Source organism: Pipra filicauda, unplaced genomic scaffold, assembly GCF_003945595.2.
Source record: "Pipra filicauda isolate LSUMZ 115617 unplaced genomic scaffold, ASM394559v2 scaffold316_size853178_pilon, whole genome shotgun sequence".
In the NCBI taxonomy this organism is placed as follows: Eukaryota; Metazoa; Chordata; class Aves; order Passeriformes; family Pipridae; genus Pipra; species Pipra filicauda.
The window spans coordinates 421141-439190 of record NW_024104439.1 but is presented as its reverse complement, the minus strand read 5'-3'; the positions used below and the strand labels follow the sequence as shown (position 1 = coordinate 439190).

The window sequence follows — 18050 nt, the reverse complement described above, 5'->3', positions numbered from 1 at the left end:
GATGGCACAGTATTGTTGATGTATTCAGATCACTTTAGTATCCTTTAAATGTGTTTTTTATGCAGCTGAAATAGTGATGTATCTTGTGTTGGCATGCTATGCCAATGCCATATCCTACCCCTGGAACTCAGGCTACGCTGGTCCTGTCGGCTGAGCTTCCAGTTAGGCTTTGGAGTGTGTCCTAGACACCATGTGCTTAAACTGCATGCCTGGACTGAACTTAACGGAAAGAAAACCCTAAGTATAAGCCCCCCCCACGTATTTCCTACCTTTCTCAGTTTCTTCCAGCTGTTTTCTCAGGTCTGCAATCTGCTGTAGGGCAGCAATGGCAGCGGCAGCTGATTCAGCTTAGATAGAATGAATTCCCTTTTGCATCCCCTTTTCCTGGGCTCTGCTCAAGATATTAGTGTTGTCAAACACATGTTTTCAGTTCAATGAAAAGATACTGATTAGTATACAGTAGCTAAATTATAGTAATTCTTGAGGGCAATAATGCAAATCTTGTAGAGATATGAGGAATTTGTCATGAATAAGTGAAACTCCCATCTTATTTAATATGTTAATCAAAAGAAGAATATGATCTAGCAGAAAAGATAAGCAATAACCTCAAGAGTAGATACTGTGTTCAAGAGAAGTTGCTCCAAATAGAATTTTAAAGCAAGTAATCTTGTGAATAGAAGCATGAGAACAGAAATGAACTGTTGAAGTCATACTTTCTAAGAAATGTCTTGTATCCCATGTTGAAATACCTCGCAGAGCCTTGCCTGGCTCAAGCTGGTATGTAGTAAGACATCAGGAATTGAAGTGCCACCAAACTAGGAGTTTAGATCTGGATACTGTGAAATCAATTTTACTTGGCATTGTGCTCAGCATCACTTTGTGGACAGCAAGCTGATGTGTACTATTTTCCCTAGTATTTCCATATCTAGACTTAGTGTCAGTGGAAACAGTGATCCTCCTCACCTTTGTATGGCCCCTTAAAATTCTGCTGTAACAGCTAATTCACTAAAAGTTCAAGACTAAAAGAATTATGAATCATCTGTATAAAAACTAATTGAACAGGCCATGAGATATGCATTGGTTACGTTGTTATCTAATAAAACTGAACCTGTTATCTTTTAGGTGCAGAAGGTAAACGAAGACCTTGGGGCTTATATAGCTGCCTGAGGCTGCATCTGCAGCATCTGTGACTTCAGTCATGTCGGTCCCGCAGCTTTGATTGTCAGCTGCAGCAAAACTACTTCTGCATTGTCACCCTGACTTTCACTAGGAAATTCAGGTGCATCCAAGCAGTCTAAATTCTGTGACTGTCAGAAAAGACTTCTATACAGAAGACAAAAAAAGTTTTGATTTGTTGTAGCAGGAAGAAATATTTCCCTTAATTTAAGTAGTATATTCTCTTTTTTAAATAGTTATCTGTAAACTCATTTCATAGTGTCAGGATTAGTGAACAAGGAGACCAAAATTACAAAGAGAAGCTCTTTCATCATTGTGGAAAGCCCAGCATGCTGCCTTCCTTTATGCTTTTAAATGTCTTATTTTAATTTCAAGCTGTGCTCTAAATTAATTTTTTTTTCACAAAATGCAATTGTACCTCGTACAAAGAAGTACTTTAGGTGTAGTGCATTAGGTTATTTGCTTCAACTGGCTGTTAGGCTTGACTGTTTCCTGTTTTTTAAATCTCTTATGTCAAAAATTTACTATTTTTACTCTGAAGTCTTAGGAACTTCAGGTTTTTTCTTTATAATTTTGTATTCTTTTTTAATTCTGTTTTTCTGCTTTGTTCCCAATTTATCTGTCTCTTTGATTAAAATAGTGAATAGCCTTTATTTTTATCTTTGGTCTTTGGAATTCAAACTGCTTTCTTTTGTGGCTTTATGGTTTTTTTAATACCACTATTCTAATCCAGTTGTTAATTTTAAGGATGAGGGATTTGGGGGCAGGAGTACATTTGAGATCGGTGCCCCCTTGATGATTCTTTGTTCAGTCTTGGATCCTTTCTGGTGCTCTGGTCATGTGTTAAGAGGTAGCTGTCACTGGAGCTACTTGGGATTTGCTGAGCTGTAAGCCAAAAGATCTTGTTTCACTTCTTACATGTTACAATTTATAACCAGCTTGTGATCTAAACATATAAACACTGGGATTTACATGATAAAAATTATTTTTTTCCTTCTTGATTCAGGATTCCTTCATGGTGTGCCAGGGAGTCTGAAAGGAAATAACTAGGTGTTCTAAAGACTGCCCCACTTCTATGTTTACTGCTTCTATTCATGTGACAACCCTCATAGGCATATGTGATTTATCCTAATGGAAAAAGGTTTTGTGGCTAGATTTTGACATGTGACCGCTCATATCTACTCACTTGCACCAGCAGAGGATGCATGGAAGCACAAGCAAATTCAGTGCCGTCTTTCAAAAAAATCTGAAGTGTGTATGGGCAGTATATGTATAGTATGGTGTGTGGCCAGACTTCAGGGCCAGCCCTAGTAAGTGTGCAGGTTGAGCATGGCATTGGAACGCAGTTTATCACAGAAACATAGAAAGGCCTAGTATGGAAGTTCCAACCCCTCTACTGTGTCCAGGGGCACCTTTCACTAGACCAGATTGCTCAGAACTCCATCTAGCCTGGCCTTGAACACTTCCAGGGATGTGGCATTCACAACTTCTCTGGGCAACCTGTTCTAGTGCCTCACCACCCTCACGGTAAAGAATTTTTTCCTAATATCTAATCTAAACTTACTCTCAGTTTGAAGCCATTCCCCCTTTGTCCTATCACTATATGCTCCTGTAAAAAGTCCCTCCCCATCTTTCTTGTAGACTCCCTTCAGGTGATGGAAGGGCATAATTAGGTCACCCTGAAGCCTTTTCCTTTCCAGGCTGAACAAACAAAATTCTCTCTCAGCCTTTTCTTGTATGAAAGGTGCTCCATCCCCCTAATCATCTTAATGGCCTTCCTCTGGACTCACTCCAACAGGTCCATGTCCTTCCTGTGCTAAGGACTCTAAACCTGGATGCAGCACTCCAGGTGGTGTCTCCCCAGAGTGGAGAGGCAGAGTCACCTCCCTCAACCTGCTGCCCACACTTCTGTTGATGCAGCCCAGGATACAATTAGTTTTCTGGGCTGTAAGTGCACATTGCCAGGTTATGTCCAGCCTCTCATCCACCTGCAACCCCAATTCTTTCTCAGCAGGTCTGCTCTCGATCTGTTCATCCCCCAGCCTGTGTTGATACCTTGAGTTGCCCCAACCCAGGTGCGACACTTTGCACTTGGTCATATTACACTTCATTGGATTCCCATGGGCCTATTTCTCAAACTTGTCGAGGTCCCTCTGGATGGCATCCCACCCTTCAGGTGTGGCAACTGCACCACTCTTGATGGTCATCTGCAAACTTGCTGAGGGTGCACTCGATCCCTTCATCTGTGTCATTAATGAAGATATTAAATAACTGATCCCAATATGGACTCCTGAGGGACACCACTTGTCACTGATGTTCACTGGGACTTCATGCATTCTATGTCATCAGGACTATGCATGGTATGTGCTGACAAGAGGCCGGTCAAGGGGATAAATATATCTGAATTACTGCTGGATGTCAGGTTGTCAACACTTAGGAGCATGAATACTGAGAAAATAAACTTCTTAATCATGTGCTTGTGGAGGTAGCTGAAGACCATTTAAAATGTCCTCAGTTTGTCATTTGGGCTCTCATTTAATCATGTCTTATAATGGAAAGGATTATTGGAGCTATACTGTGTTCTAAGAGAAAAACAGTTTCTGATATGCTTCTCATCAATACTTCTTGGGATACATGTCAAACTGAGTTGAAATGCCTTATATCAATGTTAGCTAAGGATGGTCATGATGGAGAATGAAGAGAGCACTCTTTCTTTCTACTTTATTCTTTGTTATGCTAAAGCAGAGTAGAGTAATTCCCTTCTGCTACTACCTGAACTCTCTGTAACTGAACACTAACACTGGTGGCTTGTCACGGTTTCGCTAAATTCACAAATACAATAATTTATTTTGCTTTAGTTGTTCTTTAAGAGCGCGTTGTCTTTAAGTGTGAATCTAGGAATGTAACCTTACTTGCTCTATAGTTCGCCACATCATCTAAGAAGTGGCAATACATAGTACAGGAAATTCCCTTCATGTGTTTAAAAAAAATGAATGTACATATGTAACATCAAACAACTTCATAATAAATGATGAAACATTACTGCTGCATATTTTCTATTCTGAAATTTTAACTGGGATTTAAAACTGATTACCAGTGGTTGATTTGGATATCCTGAAGCTTTTTTTGTCCTTGTCCATAAGGGTGAGAAATGAAATGAATTTTTTAATTGTTTGGGATTGCTGTTGAAACTGCTGTAAAATACTGTCTCCCTTGCTTGCATCTCTGACAGTCAGTTGATGAGAGGGATGAGGATGAAGAGCAGCAGCCACAGTCATTCGTCTCACTCCTAACAGCCTTGAACAGCTGTGGCAGCAGCGATAACAGATTAGAGGGGAGGCCAATGAGAATAGGAAAAATAAGCAGAGGGGAAAAATAGGTATCAGCCTGTCACCCAGTCTCAGAAATTAGTGGAAGAAAAATGTTTATTATTATAGCACAAGCGGAAATTTAAAGCCCAAGGTGTCCCTTCTCCATTTAATCCTGTCGTCTGGTGAGGTACATAAACCAAGCAGGTAATAAATGTCTGGAGGATTAGCTTGAGACATGCTTTAATATTTAGGCTTGAATTAAGGTCCTTAATTCCCACTTGAGAATAACTGTCTATAAAGGCCCTCTAAGATCTGAAGCACTGAAGATGAGATCTGTGTGTTGTCTTACACATAGGTGACCAGTGATGTGTCATGGCAGTGTGGAAGTATGCAATGCGGGAAATACAAGATGAAACCTGTCTGAGATTCTGGACAAAAGTCTGAAAACTCAGTGATTATTTCCAGGTTGCTAATGGGTGTGATAAAGAATTTAGATCAATGAATGCTTGACTGCATTTTAATCCATTGATGACAGCACCAAGTGGTATCTCATAACTAGATTTTCCAGAAAATACTGTGTTCTGGTCATTTGGGCAGTATTTTGTGAATTTAGAAGCATAGAAGAACATACTTGAGTTGCTGGAGTGTTATTGGCAAGAAACTGAGAAATTATGATTATCTATGTCCTGGTTTTTTCAGCTTTAAATTTATTGTACTGAAGAATTTCCTTGTTTCTTCCCCCATAAATACATCACTTCTTGTGTTTTGGAAGCTTGTGCTTCCTCTGACCCTTCCCGAGCCCGTACTGAAAGCTGAATTTATGTACCCCAAGACATGTCTTTTTTGTGTGTACATGCAATCTCATTCTTCTTGAATCCTGCACTTTTTGTTCCCCTCTTCTGGAGGATTTGTTCTTTTCTTTTTGCTCCATTTTTTCAGGCTTAAAAGTATTTTGAAACTTCTATTTTAAAATGAGGGGTATTATACTGTATTATCCCATACACACCCTATACAACTGCAGCCACAAGCATTGTTATTCACCTGTGTTTAGTCAGGGATGATGGAAGCTGACACAGTGTCAAATACTTTTTTTTTTTTGAGCCAGATCAATTTTTATGTGTTCTTCTGAACATTTCTATTTCTTTTTTCCTAAAATCAGTAACTAGAACCCCACAGAATATAGGAGGTGCTTGATGAAGTGAACCCTTTGGATTTGGAGGTGACTTGCCCACAAAGAAATCATTGTAATGGTTATTAACAGATGTAATAAGCAATAACAGTATCTTCACAGATTTTTCTAATAGCTCTGTCTTCTAAAGAGACTTCTTTGGACTTGCTAATTGTGATATTGTTTTAGTTTTTACCCTGTTTTTCAGTAATTTCAGGTGTTTTTTTAGTAAGCTAAAAGATGTGATACTTTCTTCCTGAAGCAAGCTGTATGCGTCATCTCTGGAGACAGGGCACCAAAGCAGAAAAAAAGACTGCCCTGTCTGGGAGGGCAAGTCATAGGACTTTGTGTATAGTCAGAATTCTTTTGTGTTACAGTACTTATAAAGATACAAGGGCTCCCTGAAGCAACATCTCAGCCTTGGCCATATTGATCAACATAACTGGTCTACTCTGGCCTCCACTCAGGAGGCCTGGAGACACACCATCTGTAACGCTGCTGATGCCTTTGAGAACGCCCGCAGGATCACTCGAGGAGAAAAGACAACGCAGAAAGAATTGTGCCTTGCAGAATATACCACCTAAGGAATCTTTCTGCTGTGCCTTTTGTAATCAGACATGTCTATCTCATATTGGCCTTTTTAGCCAACAGTGTGCCTGTAACAAATGTGGATAGAGCCTTTCCCAAATCTTCGTTCACGAAGCCTAGCCACAAATGAACAGTACTTATGGTTTTGATAACTGCTGATACATCCTGCTGGTCCCTTTTAAGGTGGCAGTGTGAAAGACTGGTAGGAACCTCCTAGCTAAGGCATAATAGTCTTGAAACACTTTTTTTCTTCCTATTACTGAACCCAGTGTATAGCAATTTGGATATCCACATTCTGTAGAAAATGAAATGCACCTTGCTAATACCTTGAAAAGACAGATGGGTATATTGTCTTCATTTTTGTACCAGGAGGTGCTGGTTCTTTTTGAGTCCCAGAAGGAAAGCACAAATTTTATCGAGAAAGATGATTATTTTATTAACATATTGGAAAAGGTGATAGTAAGTCATGACTTAAGTCCCCTCTGCTGCTTGGAACCCTGAGGTGAGGCAGCATCGGACAGACCAGACCACAGCCTGCTGCAGAAATCCTGTCTGTGGTGTCGTTCCCAGCTGGTTAAATAATTTGTGGAAAAGATTATCTAACCCAAAAATGAATAAATTATAGAACCTCAGAATGAGTAGATACCTGTGTATGCAAGCAAATGTTTCTTTGGAGTTGACAGGTTTTTTTTTTTTATCTAGATATAAAGGAGAGGTTCACCAATTACGTGCTGCTACTAATTGTATGTCTAAGGAATATGGAACAGTTCTCATGGAATCCAGGTGAGTAAACTAGTAGAAAAATTAAATAAAACATGACAAATTCCTGTCCAATCAGCAACTGTATCTCTTGCTTCTTTCCTTAATCTGAAAGATAAAGGTAACTAAAACATTTAATTAAGGATTCTTAATTTTTTCAAATACCTTAGATTCTCATTTTTCTATTTCTGACATTCTTTTAAGAGTGACTCTATCCTCTGCTAGAAGTATATGTCATTATGCCATAAACGTGCATAGTTATATTTCACGTAGTGTCTGGAATGATTTCTTCCCTGCCCTTTCCTTTCCTTGGGGTACACAGAAAATGAAAGATTCCCTAGAAAATGTTATTTTGTGAGGCTGGAATTTGATAAAGATGTTAAAAATACCATTCTTAATTTAATATTGATTATACTTAGGATTTTAATACCATATTGAATAAATATTGAGTAAAATATTGATTTTTATTTTATTAAAACATTGCTTTAATAATTTTGAGCCTCATCTATGTGGTGTATTTTGCTTTAATGTTACCAGTCTACCTAAATTGTAGCGTCAAAAACTGCAGGTGCTCTGCCTATTCCTTAGTACTGAACCTGTACTATCTAGTATTTGCAAAGGGTTTTTTCCTAATAGAGATAAAGCCTTACAAAGTAAAGACTTTGGAACCTTATCCTAACTGTGGTGAGATTGTATAGTACTGATAAGTTTCTAGAACAGTGATGGAATAAGGAAGATGCACACTATGTGCTGAGTGGTGATGTAAAGTCATGAACTCTCAGACTCTTGAAGATTTTTTGCAGTTGAGCAGAAGTGTTATAATCTTTATTTTGTATCCTGGCATTAAATTAAATGGCCTAACATGTTTCTTCCCAACCTACAGATCATCTTTGGGTGTTGTTCCCGGATGTTTGCATGGTGGTTGCTTCAGAAATTGCGGTGGATATTGTGAAACATGCCTTTATAACAAAATTCAATGACATCACAGCAGATGTAGGTATCCTATTTGGAATGCTGAGTGCTCTTTTAAGTTGTAGTTTATTTTCCTAATATTTTTTTTTAAGTATTAAAATTTTTTCCAGTGCAGAAAGTGTAAAAATAGTTATTTTCATATATAACATATAATTTGGAAAATCTTGGTGATTTTCTGATACAATATACTTCTGAGGATCTTTTAAATGGGTAAGTAACACCTCTGCTTCTAAATTAGTAGTTCCAGATCCATAAATTATTGCAAGTGTTGTGTAACAGCTCACATAATAGCTACAATTCACATAACTGGCAGATCCTTTTGTGAAGTGATCATTAGTTAAATTGATGGAAGGTTGCTTGTTCTGCAGTCTAGACAGAGCTTGTACCATTTCCTAACAAAATAGTTTGTAGGTTAAAATTCGGGCTTTTGGAAAAACAGACCTTGTTAGGCTATTTTAACTGTGCTCTTGCATGTGTGTTAAAAATGGAATCTGAAATCAGATATTTTTTTCCCACTGTCCCTGGGGCACTAATATGAAGTAGGTTATGTTAGTTTCCCACTCCTGAAATTTCTTGGGCCGCATATATTATCCAGTCCCTCTTTTAAAGCAGTGGATGAGGTTACTTCTTGTGTGTTGCAGCGTGATACATTGGCCATTTGTCTTCCACATTGTGTGAATTCAGATGCACTTGATAAATTTGTGAAGATGTGAGTTAGTGTCTTTTCACTATTAAAACCACTTTTCAGGAAATGAGATCAAAACTTGTGGAGTGCTGTCTTTTTCAACAGCTCTAAAGTAACTGCATTGTGCAGTAGAGAAACAAGTGTAATAGATGCACTTAATAAGCTCCCTTATGCCAGAGGCATTTATGCATGCCCTACTTTCATATAGAGAGTGTGGAAAAGAGCAGTAATGAAGTCATGATAGCCAAAAATGTAGCATGCTTCAGAGTGCTGAAACAGCTGGAGGATGGGGGTAGTGACTGGCAATTTTGCAAGGTTTATTTAACAAACATCTTTTTGTATGAAGTTCTAAAGATTTATGGTTGCTAGGTCAGACTTTTTCCAGAATTTTTAACACCTGCAGTGCAAGTTGTCCTGCCACTTATCCTTAGAATAGACACTTTTCTGTCTTAATTTGCAGAACTGTTAAAATTTAAAGAGAAGGAAAAACTTCATCTTCTGATGCAATTTGCTTTTTTTGTGGGTTCACTTGCTTGGTGCATAAGAAAACTCTCTCATTTGTTTAATTTGATGGTAGCGCTAGCTTTCCCATAGCTTAAAACCAATTATGAACTGTGAGGGGGAAAAAAAGTAAATGTGATTTGTCTTATTTTGTATTTCTGATGAGCCTGAAATTCATTACCTTTATAAAACCTCATTCAGTTCCAAAAACATAGTGTTGTTTGTTTGTTGTATGTATATGCAAGGTGCTTTATTGCCGGAATAGAGGCTCATCTCTTGAAGGGTGCAGTCAGACCTCAGAAAAAATGGCTTTGACTTTTTATTTATAAACTTTTGACTTTTTTTATTATAAACTTGAGTTTATAATATTCTATGGAAATATTTTATTAATAGCTGTGTTGCTTTTATAAAGTGTGGTAACAAATTAATCACACATCTGATGTGCTGGATGTTTTCCAGGTCTACAGTGAATACAGAGCCAGTCTTGCATTTGACCTTGTTAGCAGCCGACAGAAAAATGTAAGCCTGAAAATAAAAGGAACTTTCTTGTATTAACTAACATAGTTGTTAGGGGGGGATATTGGAAAAAATACTAAAGAAATATGTACAGTACTATTACATTCCTACACTGCTGAAATTCTACTCTGCTTTTTTTTAATAAGAGAGAACGAATATTTCCTTGTGGTTTATATTATTATTTTTGTCTGGTTGTTCAGGTCAGTTCAGGCTTTATTTAATATATTGTTGAGAAGTCTCTTCCAAATACACTTATACTAAGCAGATGATTGTAACATCCTTTTTGTGATGATTGTAACATAACCTTTTTGAGATACATGAAAAGTAAGCAAGCTTAACCGGATGTTCTTGAGATAATTTTAGATTCCTGTTCTTTTCACAGTATTTTAACTGTGTTGGGTTAAAACACAGTTTTAACTGAATCCCTAACAGGATTCATTAGGACTTTCTGTTTCTTCACAGAGAATGTGCACAGATGTATAGGGATGTTTGCACCATGAATGCTACTGTTATGGCATGGGTATTTATAGAACACACAGACCACTTGTGTTTTTATTTAGTACAATTTTTTAGAAGACTATTTACAGCACACCTTTCCTGGAGGAGGGCTCGTTAGGGTTCACTGGTTAGGGTTCCACTCATCAGCGCTGTAGATACATGCTTTAACTGTTAAATGAACTTTATTACAATAATTTCTGTAGTTTTCTTGGGTATGTTTCTAGGGCTGTTGTGAGGAATGAAGTAGTTAAACCTCATAAAGAAGTTAGGCATCTTCAGTTACAAATAATTAATTATTAATAATTTGGTAATAGTAAAAAACCCAAGTTTTTTAGTTTTGATAACTCTATTACTTTTTCTAAGGATCCTCTGTGGGAAGTGAAGTAGTATCATTTAGGCACTAACCTCTGGTGCGATGTTCAGTACTGCAGGCAAGCTGTCATGCAAACTGTTTTGAGTGTTCAAATGTAAACACATTTTCAAAATTATTTTAACACAATTATCTTAAGGCTAATTATAGATGTTTGTCAAATAGTTTAAATTGCTAGTGTGGCGGATAATTGTTCTTTTATCCCTGTTACAGTTTTTTCTGTAGACTATTTGAGGATCAGTCAAATTAATACAAAAAGATCTCTAAGCTACTAATAATGTACAGATAAAATATCACAGTGCCTTTGGATTCAGTATCCTAATTGCTCTCGATTTAGGGATTTGTATTATACTCCAGTTTCTCTTGATTGAGAGCACTGAAGCTAATCTTACTGGTCATGGCAGTATCACATTTTTGTCTGAGAGTACAGCTATCTCCGTTTGAATTCCAAAATGTGAATAGGTACACTTTATGCCAGTATAGTGTTTGTTAACAGATCTTTATTCTTATCTAGAGGGTGTGCCAAGCTAAAATAAGCTCATTCCTTTGCATAAGTAGTTCATTATTCTTCCTCTTTTTTTCCTAGGCATATACGGATTATAGTGATTCAGTTTCCAGAAGAATGGGTTTCATTCCTCTTCCACTTGCTGTTTTAGTAAGTTGTATCTTTCCTATCAGTCTTCTGTCAATAAGATCTCACTTTTGAGACTATGAGACTCTGAGATAGCTGACTGGATGTTTTGAGGATGAAATTATCATGTTAAGGAACTGAAATGATGCTGGACGGTTGAGTTAGCATTCAGTATAACCTCTATCACATACTACTTATGACTTCACAAATGCATTACTGGTTCTTAGAACATAGAATACCTTTCGTAGAAAATCGAATATATATTAATTTGGTAGAATTTGTAAGAATTTGAATTGTACTAGTGGAATTAAACTACATCTGTGTTTATTAAACATATATTACTTTTGGCAGTTATCCTGTTCATTCATTTGGAATAGTCAAAGCAGCTGGTTGCCAGAAGGTTAGCAGTAGTGCAGCAGTTTATTTAGGTTTTTCATAGTAGTCCTTGTGGTTGTCCCCGTGATGGCATGCTTAATGACTAAATATTCTTTTATATGGGGCACTGAGCTTTTGAGCTGTTGTAGAATACATCATTCTGAAATAGTTGACTGTTACTTGTACATGCTGCTGTAAAATGAATCACTTCATTAATGGAACTTTGTCCACATGCTGTCTGTCTTGAATTAACTATTGGAGAATGTTTTCTGTAAATAGCTGCTCTAATTTTCCCTATACACACATGTAGATAAGCAGTAGTTATCATAATGCTGGGAATGTGTACTTGTTTTGCCAGCAAATATGCTAATTCACAATTTTCCTGGAAGAATATCAATATGAATTAACTTAAATATAACGTTCTCCCATTGAGATGGGGGAAATACTGTTGACAGGCTTTATGTAGGTTTGTACTCAGGATTTAAAACAAACAAAAAATCAAATCAGAACTAAACCAACAAAACCCCAAAAAGAAGCAACACAAAAAAGCCCACAAACAACTATGATCCTAATCATTATTTTTTTTATAATGAGGTAAAGTACATCCCGACAGAATTTAATTGAAATGCTTTTTTCCAGTTATTTGTGTTCTGGCATGATATGATATGCTGGAGACTAATAGGTTTAAAATAAAATTAAGTGCTTTGCTAACTTGAAACCCTAACTGTGAACTACTGAAATAAAACTGGGGTTTCAGGATCATTTGTTAGTGAAACTTGAGAGTCATATGCCTAGTCCACAAAGCAGTTTTGTATTCATAAGGTTAGCTTGGTGCAAAACACTGATTCTGTTTTGCTGCATCAGAATCTCTTGATATTTTCCTCAAAATTTGTTAACTCGCCTTCCAGCCCTTGAGTTTTGGAGACTTTTTTCACTTATTTTACTTGAAAGTCAGTGGTGAAGGAAATGTTATCAGACTCCAGTTTTGGCAAAGCAGTATAATACTTATTCAACCCATAATCTTGAATAGTTGGTACTACCACAGAGAACATTAGAATAAATTTCTGTTAATGTAAATATTTCTACTTTTTCTTGAATTTACCAAATAAGAAATGTCTGTCATGATGTTCTGTTTATAACTGTGTGCTAAGTTTTAACTGATTAACCTTTATTCTTAAAACAGCTCATAAGAGTCGTAACAAGCTCAATAAAAGTACAAGGAGTCCTAGCTTATGTTTGTGTTGTGCTGTTCTACTGTGGGTAAGTAAATGCATACAACTGAAAAGTATTCACCATTATTTGATCAGATATATGAAAGAAGTTTCTGTTGACACTTCTAGATATCATTGTAAACATAGTTTATGTTCAGTAGGACATAAATGTAAAACCCTTATGCTCATAATCTGAAATTAAGAGTGCCGATTTATCCCTAAATACTGTAACTGCATTGAGGGATTATAGCCCTCAATAAGTAACTTCATTAATGAAAATAACTAATGGAAAAACCATTCTGAGAATTTATAACAGACAAACACCATACTTCTGTGTAAAGAGGAAAATTGAGTTCTAAGGAATAAAGCTTTCTGTGAAAAAATTCAATAAGACAACAAAAATAAGCAGTTTAAGTGCTCTGAACAGACTGTGAATTTTTCTCTCTGGTAATTAAATGCAAGGTTTACTTTGTGTTAGGAAACTGCTGAAAAAAAAAATAAATGCAAGGCTCACCTGTCTGGGAAGGGTGAGGTTAATAAGTAATCTCAGTTAAGGAATATAATGTCCTGTGGCAATTTGTTTTCCAAAACCAATGCTTTGCAAGTATCCCTTTGCTGCCCAGTCCATTTATACTTGTGTTATCTTTAGCTTCTCACCAGTCGGTATGTACTTCTGAGATACACATAGTTGTACTTTAAATGCAATCTAGTTTGCCTGTCTCAAGGCACTTGCTGTAGACTGCATGAGGATGGCCAGTTTCTAGGAAAACTGTCAGTGTTTGTTGTCTCTCAGTACTGATACATATGGGAATCATCCTAAAATTAATCATAAAGAATTAAGTGATTCAAGTTGCTACAAAGAACCTGCCCTGCGTTATTGTGGGAATATCTCTTCCAGTGTCCTACCAAGTTGTGCTTATAATTGAAGGCAGCAAGGCTTGGGAAGTGAAAGACTTCTCGGTCTGGGGGAGTGGTTCTGCAGGTATATGGGAAGAGAGGAGACTACTGTTTTACAATAGCTTATGAAAAGAACAAGATTTCTGCACATTTTTCATTAATAGGTAGACTCTTATCTCTAATCTGACCTTTATCTGCAAAAAAAAAGTAGCACTTGATCAGATGTGTCTAGTCCACATCAGTGTAGGGACACACCTTTTTAGTGTCAGACAAACTAGGGCTTTGAGATATTGCATATAGACCAAATATTAAAATTTCAGCCACATTCCTTTGCACCATACTTTGATTTCTTCCCCAGCATACTACATGCTGTGCCTGTGTTCTCCCTAAAGCCAGCTCTATGTAACTGAAAGCACTAGCCCCTAATCATCACATTCAAGCTGGTATACCAAGCTCAGCACTTTCATTCTGCACACTGGTTTCTCCTTTTTCCCAACTTATGTAATATTTTCCTACCTCTACCATTCCACTGCTGCAGCCCAGTCCTGGATTTTTTGCTGTTGCTGTGGCTTGGAGAATGGAGGGCAGGAAGAAATAAAGTGTTTAACATGAAGTATTAAATGCTGCTCCTTGAAGGCATAGGTCACAAGAATAAATACATTTTGGTCTATTTTGTCCTTGTTGAAAAATGAGAACAGAGTTTTACTTCTGCCATGAAGTCAGATTTGGAGCTAACTTACCTCTTGGATCTTTCAAGTATTTTGTGTTATGAACATAAATTTCAGCTTTTCATCAAATTAGTATAGCATAGATATGTGAGAAATGACGTGATAAAATCTGAAACAGTTAACTGGGCAAAGGATTGAGCCTGTAATTTGTTTCGTATTGATAATTAACAACTGTAGTACTGTAAGTTATAATATTAAAGTCTTGCCCAGCATATGAAACTTGAGTTTTCTTTTTCTAGAATTTTGAACAACTACAAACTTATATTGTTGTTAGAAATTTGAGCCTGGGGTGGGCTGGCAGAATAGAATGAAGGAAAATTGCTAGAAACACTTGCATAATTTTCCAGGAGGAACTGATACAGTAAAGTGTTGATTTATGGCCTTTTCAACTTCTGATCTCATTAAATCAGAGACAAATCATGCTGTAAAAACCTACTCTCAGAACAAAAACATGTTACATAAGAAGTGTAAGAAAAACACCTCTATGGAGAGCTTCTCAACTCTCTGAAGTAAAATCTGTCCCAATAATCTAATACAATTGTAGAGAAGCACAGCTTTCAACTTCTATAAAATTATGTTTTCTTTGTGGTTGCTTGGATACTAAAATGTCACTTTCTTCAGAGTACTGAAAGTTGTGTGCTCTGCTCATTCCTCCATTTCTCTAAATTTCTTCTACAAGTAAATGTATTGCATAAAATTCCCTTAAAAGTGTTTTTGTGTCTGACAAGTTCTGATTACATTAATGCAGTGAGAGAGAGTGAAGCTGCTGCTGAAGTGTGGTTGGGTTACTTTATGATTAAGCAGTTAGACCTGCTCCATGGGTCTGTGAATGTTCACTCCAAGTTGGCTTTTTAGTCTGTTAGTGATGTACATAATAAACAGACTTTTCAGAGAGTGGAGAATGAATTTAGAGTCTACATTTGGTTCACTGTTGTTACATAGCTTGATTTGCCTACAGAGTGTTTCATTCATCCTACAGAGAATAGATCATTGTTTCCTTGTTGTTCTGCAGTGAACCTTCACTCACTGCAGTGGACATTGGTCTGTGAGTCGTGTGTTAGCTAGTAATGGAACTTAGATATTACAAGGCTTATTTGAGTGGTAAATCTAAAAGCACTTGGTGGTAGATGAGACCTTCCTGTTCTTCAAATGAAAAGACAGATGTAAAAGGGATTCAGTAGTTTGCCAAAGTCTGTGCTGCAAATTAGTGATAGTAGAAAAGGAGTCTGCCACCAGCTGGATTGTGCTGTGATGGTTAATGCAGTGCTGCTACTTTGGATTTGTTGAGTTTTATGCTCTGTCTTCTGTGATGTGAAAAAGGACTTATTACAATTAGCCTGTAATTTGTGAAAGCTAGATATTGGACTTGGCAGTGCTGGGTTAATGGTTGGACTCAATGATCTTGGAGGTCTTTTCCAACCTTATTCTATATTTGCTGTCCTGTGGTTCAAAGTCGACAAGTGATCCTTGGCTGAGCACACTTATGGCTACAGTTCTAAGAGTAGTGCATTTAAGTCTGACTGTTGAGGGCCCTTTTTCCTACTGTGTTTAAATGTTTGATGTCTTAAATGGCTGCTGAATTGTCCCTGTAGTCCTTTAGTTAAATGATAAAATTTGGTGTTTTTCTCTAGATGCTTTCTGGAGGGAAAAAAAATTAAGCATTGAATCTGAAATAAATTGTTAGGAAAAGGAAATTACCTTTTGATCTTGCTATTGAGAGGATTTAATTTGTTAGCTAATCCTTCTAAGACAGCACTAACTATATGCAATTATTTTCATATAAGTAATTGCAGTATGAATAATATGCAATTATTTTAATATGCTAATGCAAATATGTAAACAATTTTTTTCAGGCTAATATCTCTCAAAGTCCTTAACAGTATTGTATTGCTGGGGAAATCATGTCAATATGTAAAGGAAGCAAAAATGGAGGAGAAATTATTCAATCCTGTCCTGACTGCAACCCCAGGGAAGACAGCTGGCAAACAACAAAGCACGTTTAAATCTACCCAAGGTAAGGTTAATTGCCTTGGTTCGTTTTCAGTAAATTTTTTTCAGATTAAATGCTGCAAATTCACCCTCTTGCTGGACCTTAATTGTACCATATCACAGCTGTGAACATAAGTCGGTAAATGTAATAGAATTTATTGCTTTTAGTTCATACATCTTCTTTTGGTAATAAATACTCCTATCTCTGATAAGATCCCACCCTTACACATGGATAAAAACAAAGGTGATAGAAACAAAGGAACAGTGGCAGGCTGTTGTTTGAAAATCATAATTATAGAATGTTTGGAGTTGGAAGGGACCTTTCAGAACACGTAGTCCAAACCCCTCTGCCCTGTCACTGCACAAATAAGTAAATATTTACACATCAGCTGTGGCAGTGCTTAAGTTTAGTTAGCAATCTATGTATTTCTGATGGAAATGAATGTCAAACATGGTAGGTTCAGGCATAGGTATAATTAGGTATAATTAATTGTAGTTGTCATGAAAAAATTAATGAAAAGCTTTATGAAATCCAAATAAGAATTTCAACAAGTCTCTACTAACTTTATTTCAAGTCTGTGCAGTGCAGTTTTCTCTTACAGGTTGTCAGCATTAGCGGTTAATATATAATGGAAATGTGGCATTATTGTACTTGTGTGACACATTAAAGAAGGAAATAGAAACCTTCATTGTTCCAGTCAACTGAATTGGATTGTATCTTCCTCTATGAAAAGCTCAATGAGAGCCCTAGAGAACCTAACAGTGAGGCTTTTATTGTGTTCACTACTGCTTGCCAAGGACCTGACCAGCTTGAAATGCAAGGTGCTTGTTAGTCGTCGGAGTGTCTCGCCAGCAATAGGAGAGTTAAGAATCTGTCAGTTTCAGTCCTAATTCTCTACATCTCACCTGTGTCAAATCACATCAGGCAGAAACTTGGTGCAGGCATTTATTTTGAAATTCATAGAATTGCTTTACGTTCATGATGAAAGAATGTAATATGAATTGGTGTCAATGTCTTTTGCATTTCATTGGAGGACTATCATGATGATAATGTTTTAATTAAACGTTTTAGCACTACAGTTGGGTATGACACTTAATAAGTTGCACTTACTTTATACTGAACCTTAAACTTACAGTATATAAATCCTGAAGACTATTTTTAACTGAAGTAGCAGAGATGTTTATTTCCTCTTCCCGTGGAAAGATTTTGATCGAAAAGTAGCAACCAAAAAGCTTTTGCGGATTTTATTTAGAATATTCTGAGCATTGGTGATTAAAAGGCTTGACTTTACAGTTTTTTGGGATTTTATACTTTTTTAACAGTTCTTTATTTACTAGAAATCAATTATGTGAATAATTTTACCTTTCACAGCTTTCGTGTATTTGCATTATTACTACTGGGGTCTACAATCTTAGTTAATCTCTATCTCCCACTCATCAGGTTTTTTTCAATACAGTTGCTCAACCCATCTCTTATTAGAATTAGAGTAAAGGAATTAATCTCATCTCCTTTCTGCCAGCTTATAATTTAAGTCAACTTATTTTCTGAAGATTTCCATTTCGTTCACAGAAACAGTTAAAATTTTGAAGAATAAAATTTTAAACTTGCTCTTGAAGGATGAAAGTTCTAATTACTGGTAATCATTTGTGAGCTGACAGCTGATGATGAGTTAGA

The 18050-nt window shown here is 36.6% G+C and overlaps 1 protein-coding gene across 5 annotated transcripts in view; it reads left to right on the top strand.

Moving 5' to 3' along the window:
- The window catches only part of TAPT1 (transmembrane anterior posterior transformation 1), a 51454-nt gene that overhangs the window by 30306 nt on the left and 3098 nt on the right, over window positions 1–18050 (top strand). For all 5 annotated transcript variants that reach the window (XM_027729432.2, XM_027729431.2, XM_039383573.1 and 2 more), the window contains 6 exons: window positions 6946–7026; window positions 7886–7995; window positions 9620–9679; window positions 11131–11199; window positions 12734–12810; window positions 16240–16400. In XM_027729432.2, coding sequence (XP_027585233.1) covers window positions 6946–7026; window positions 7886–7995; window positions 9620–9679; window positions 11131–11199; window positions 12734–12810; window positions 16240–16400 — 558 coding nt within the window. The remainder of the gene's footprint in view (window positions 1–6945; window positions 7027–7885; window positions 7996–9619; window positions 9680–11130; window positions 11200–12733; window positions 12811–16239; window positions 16401–18050) is intronic.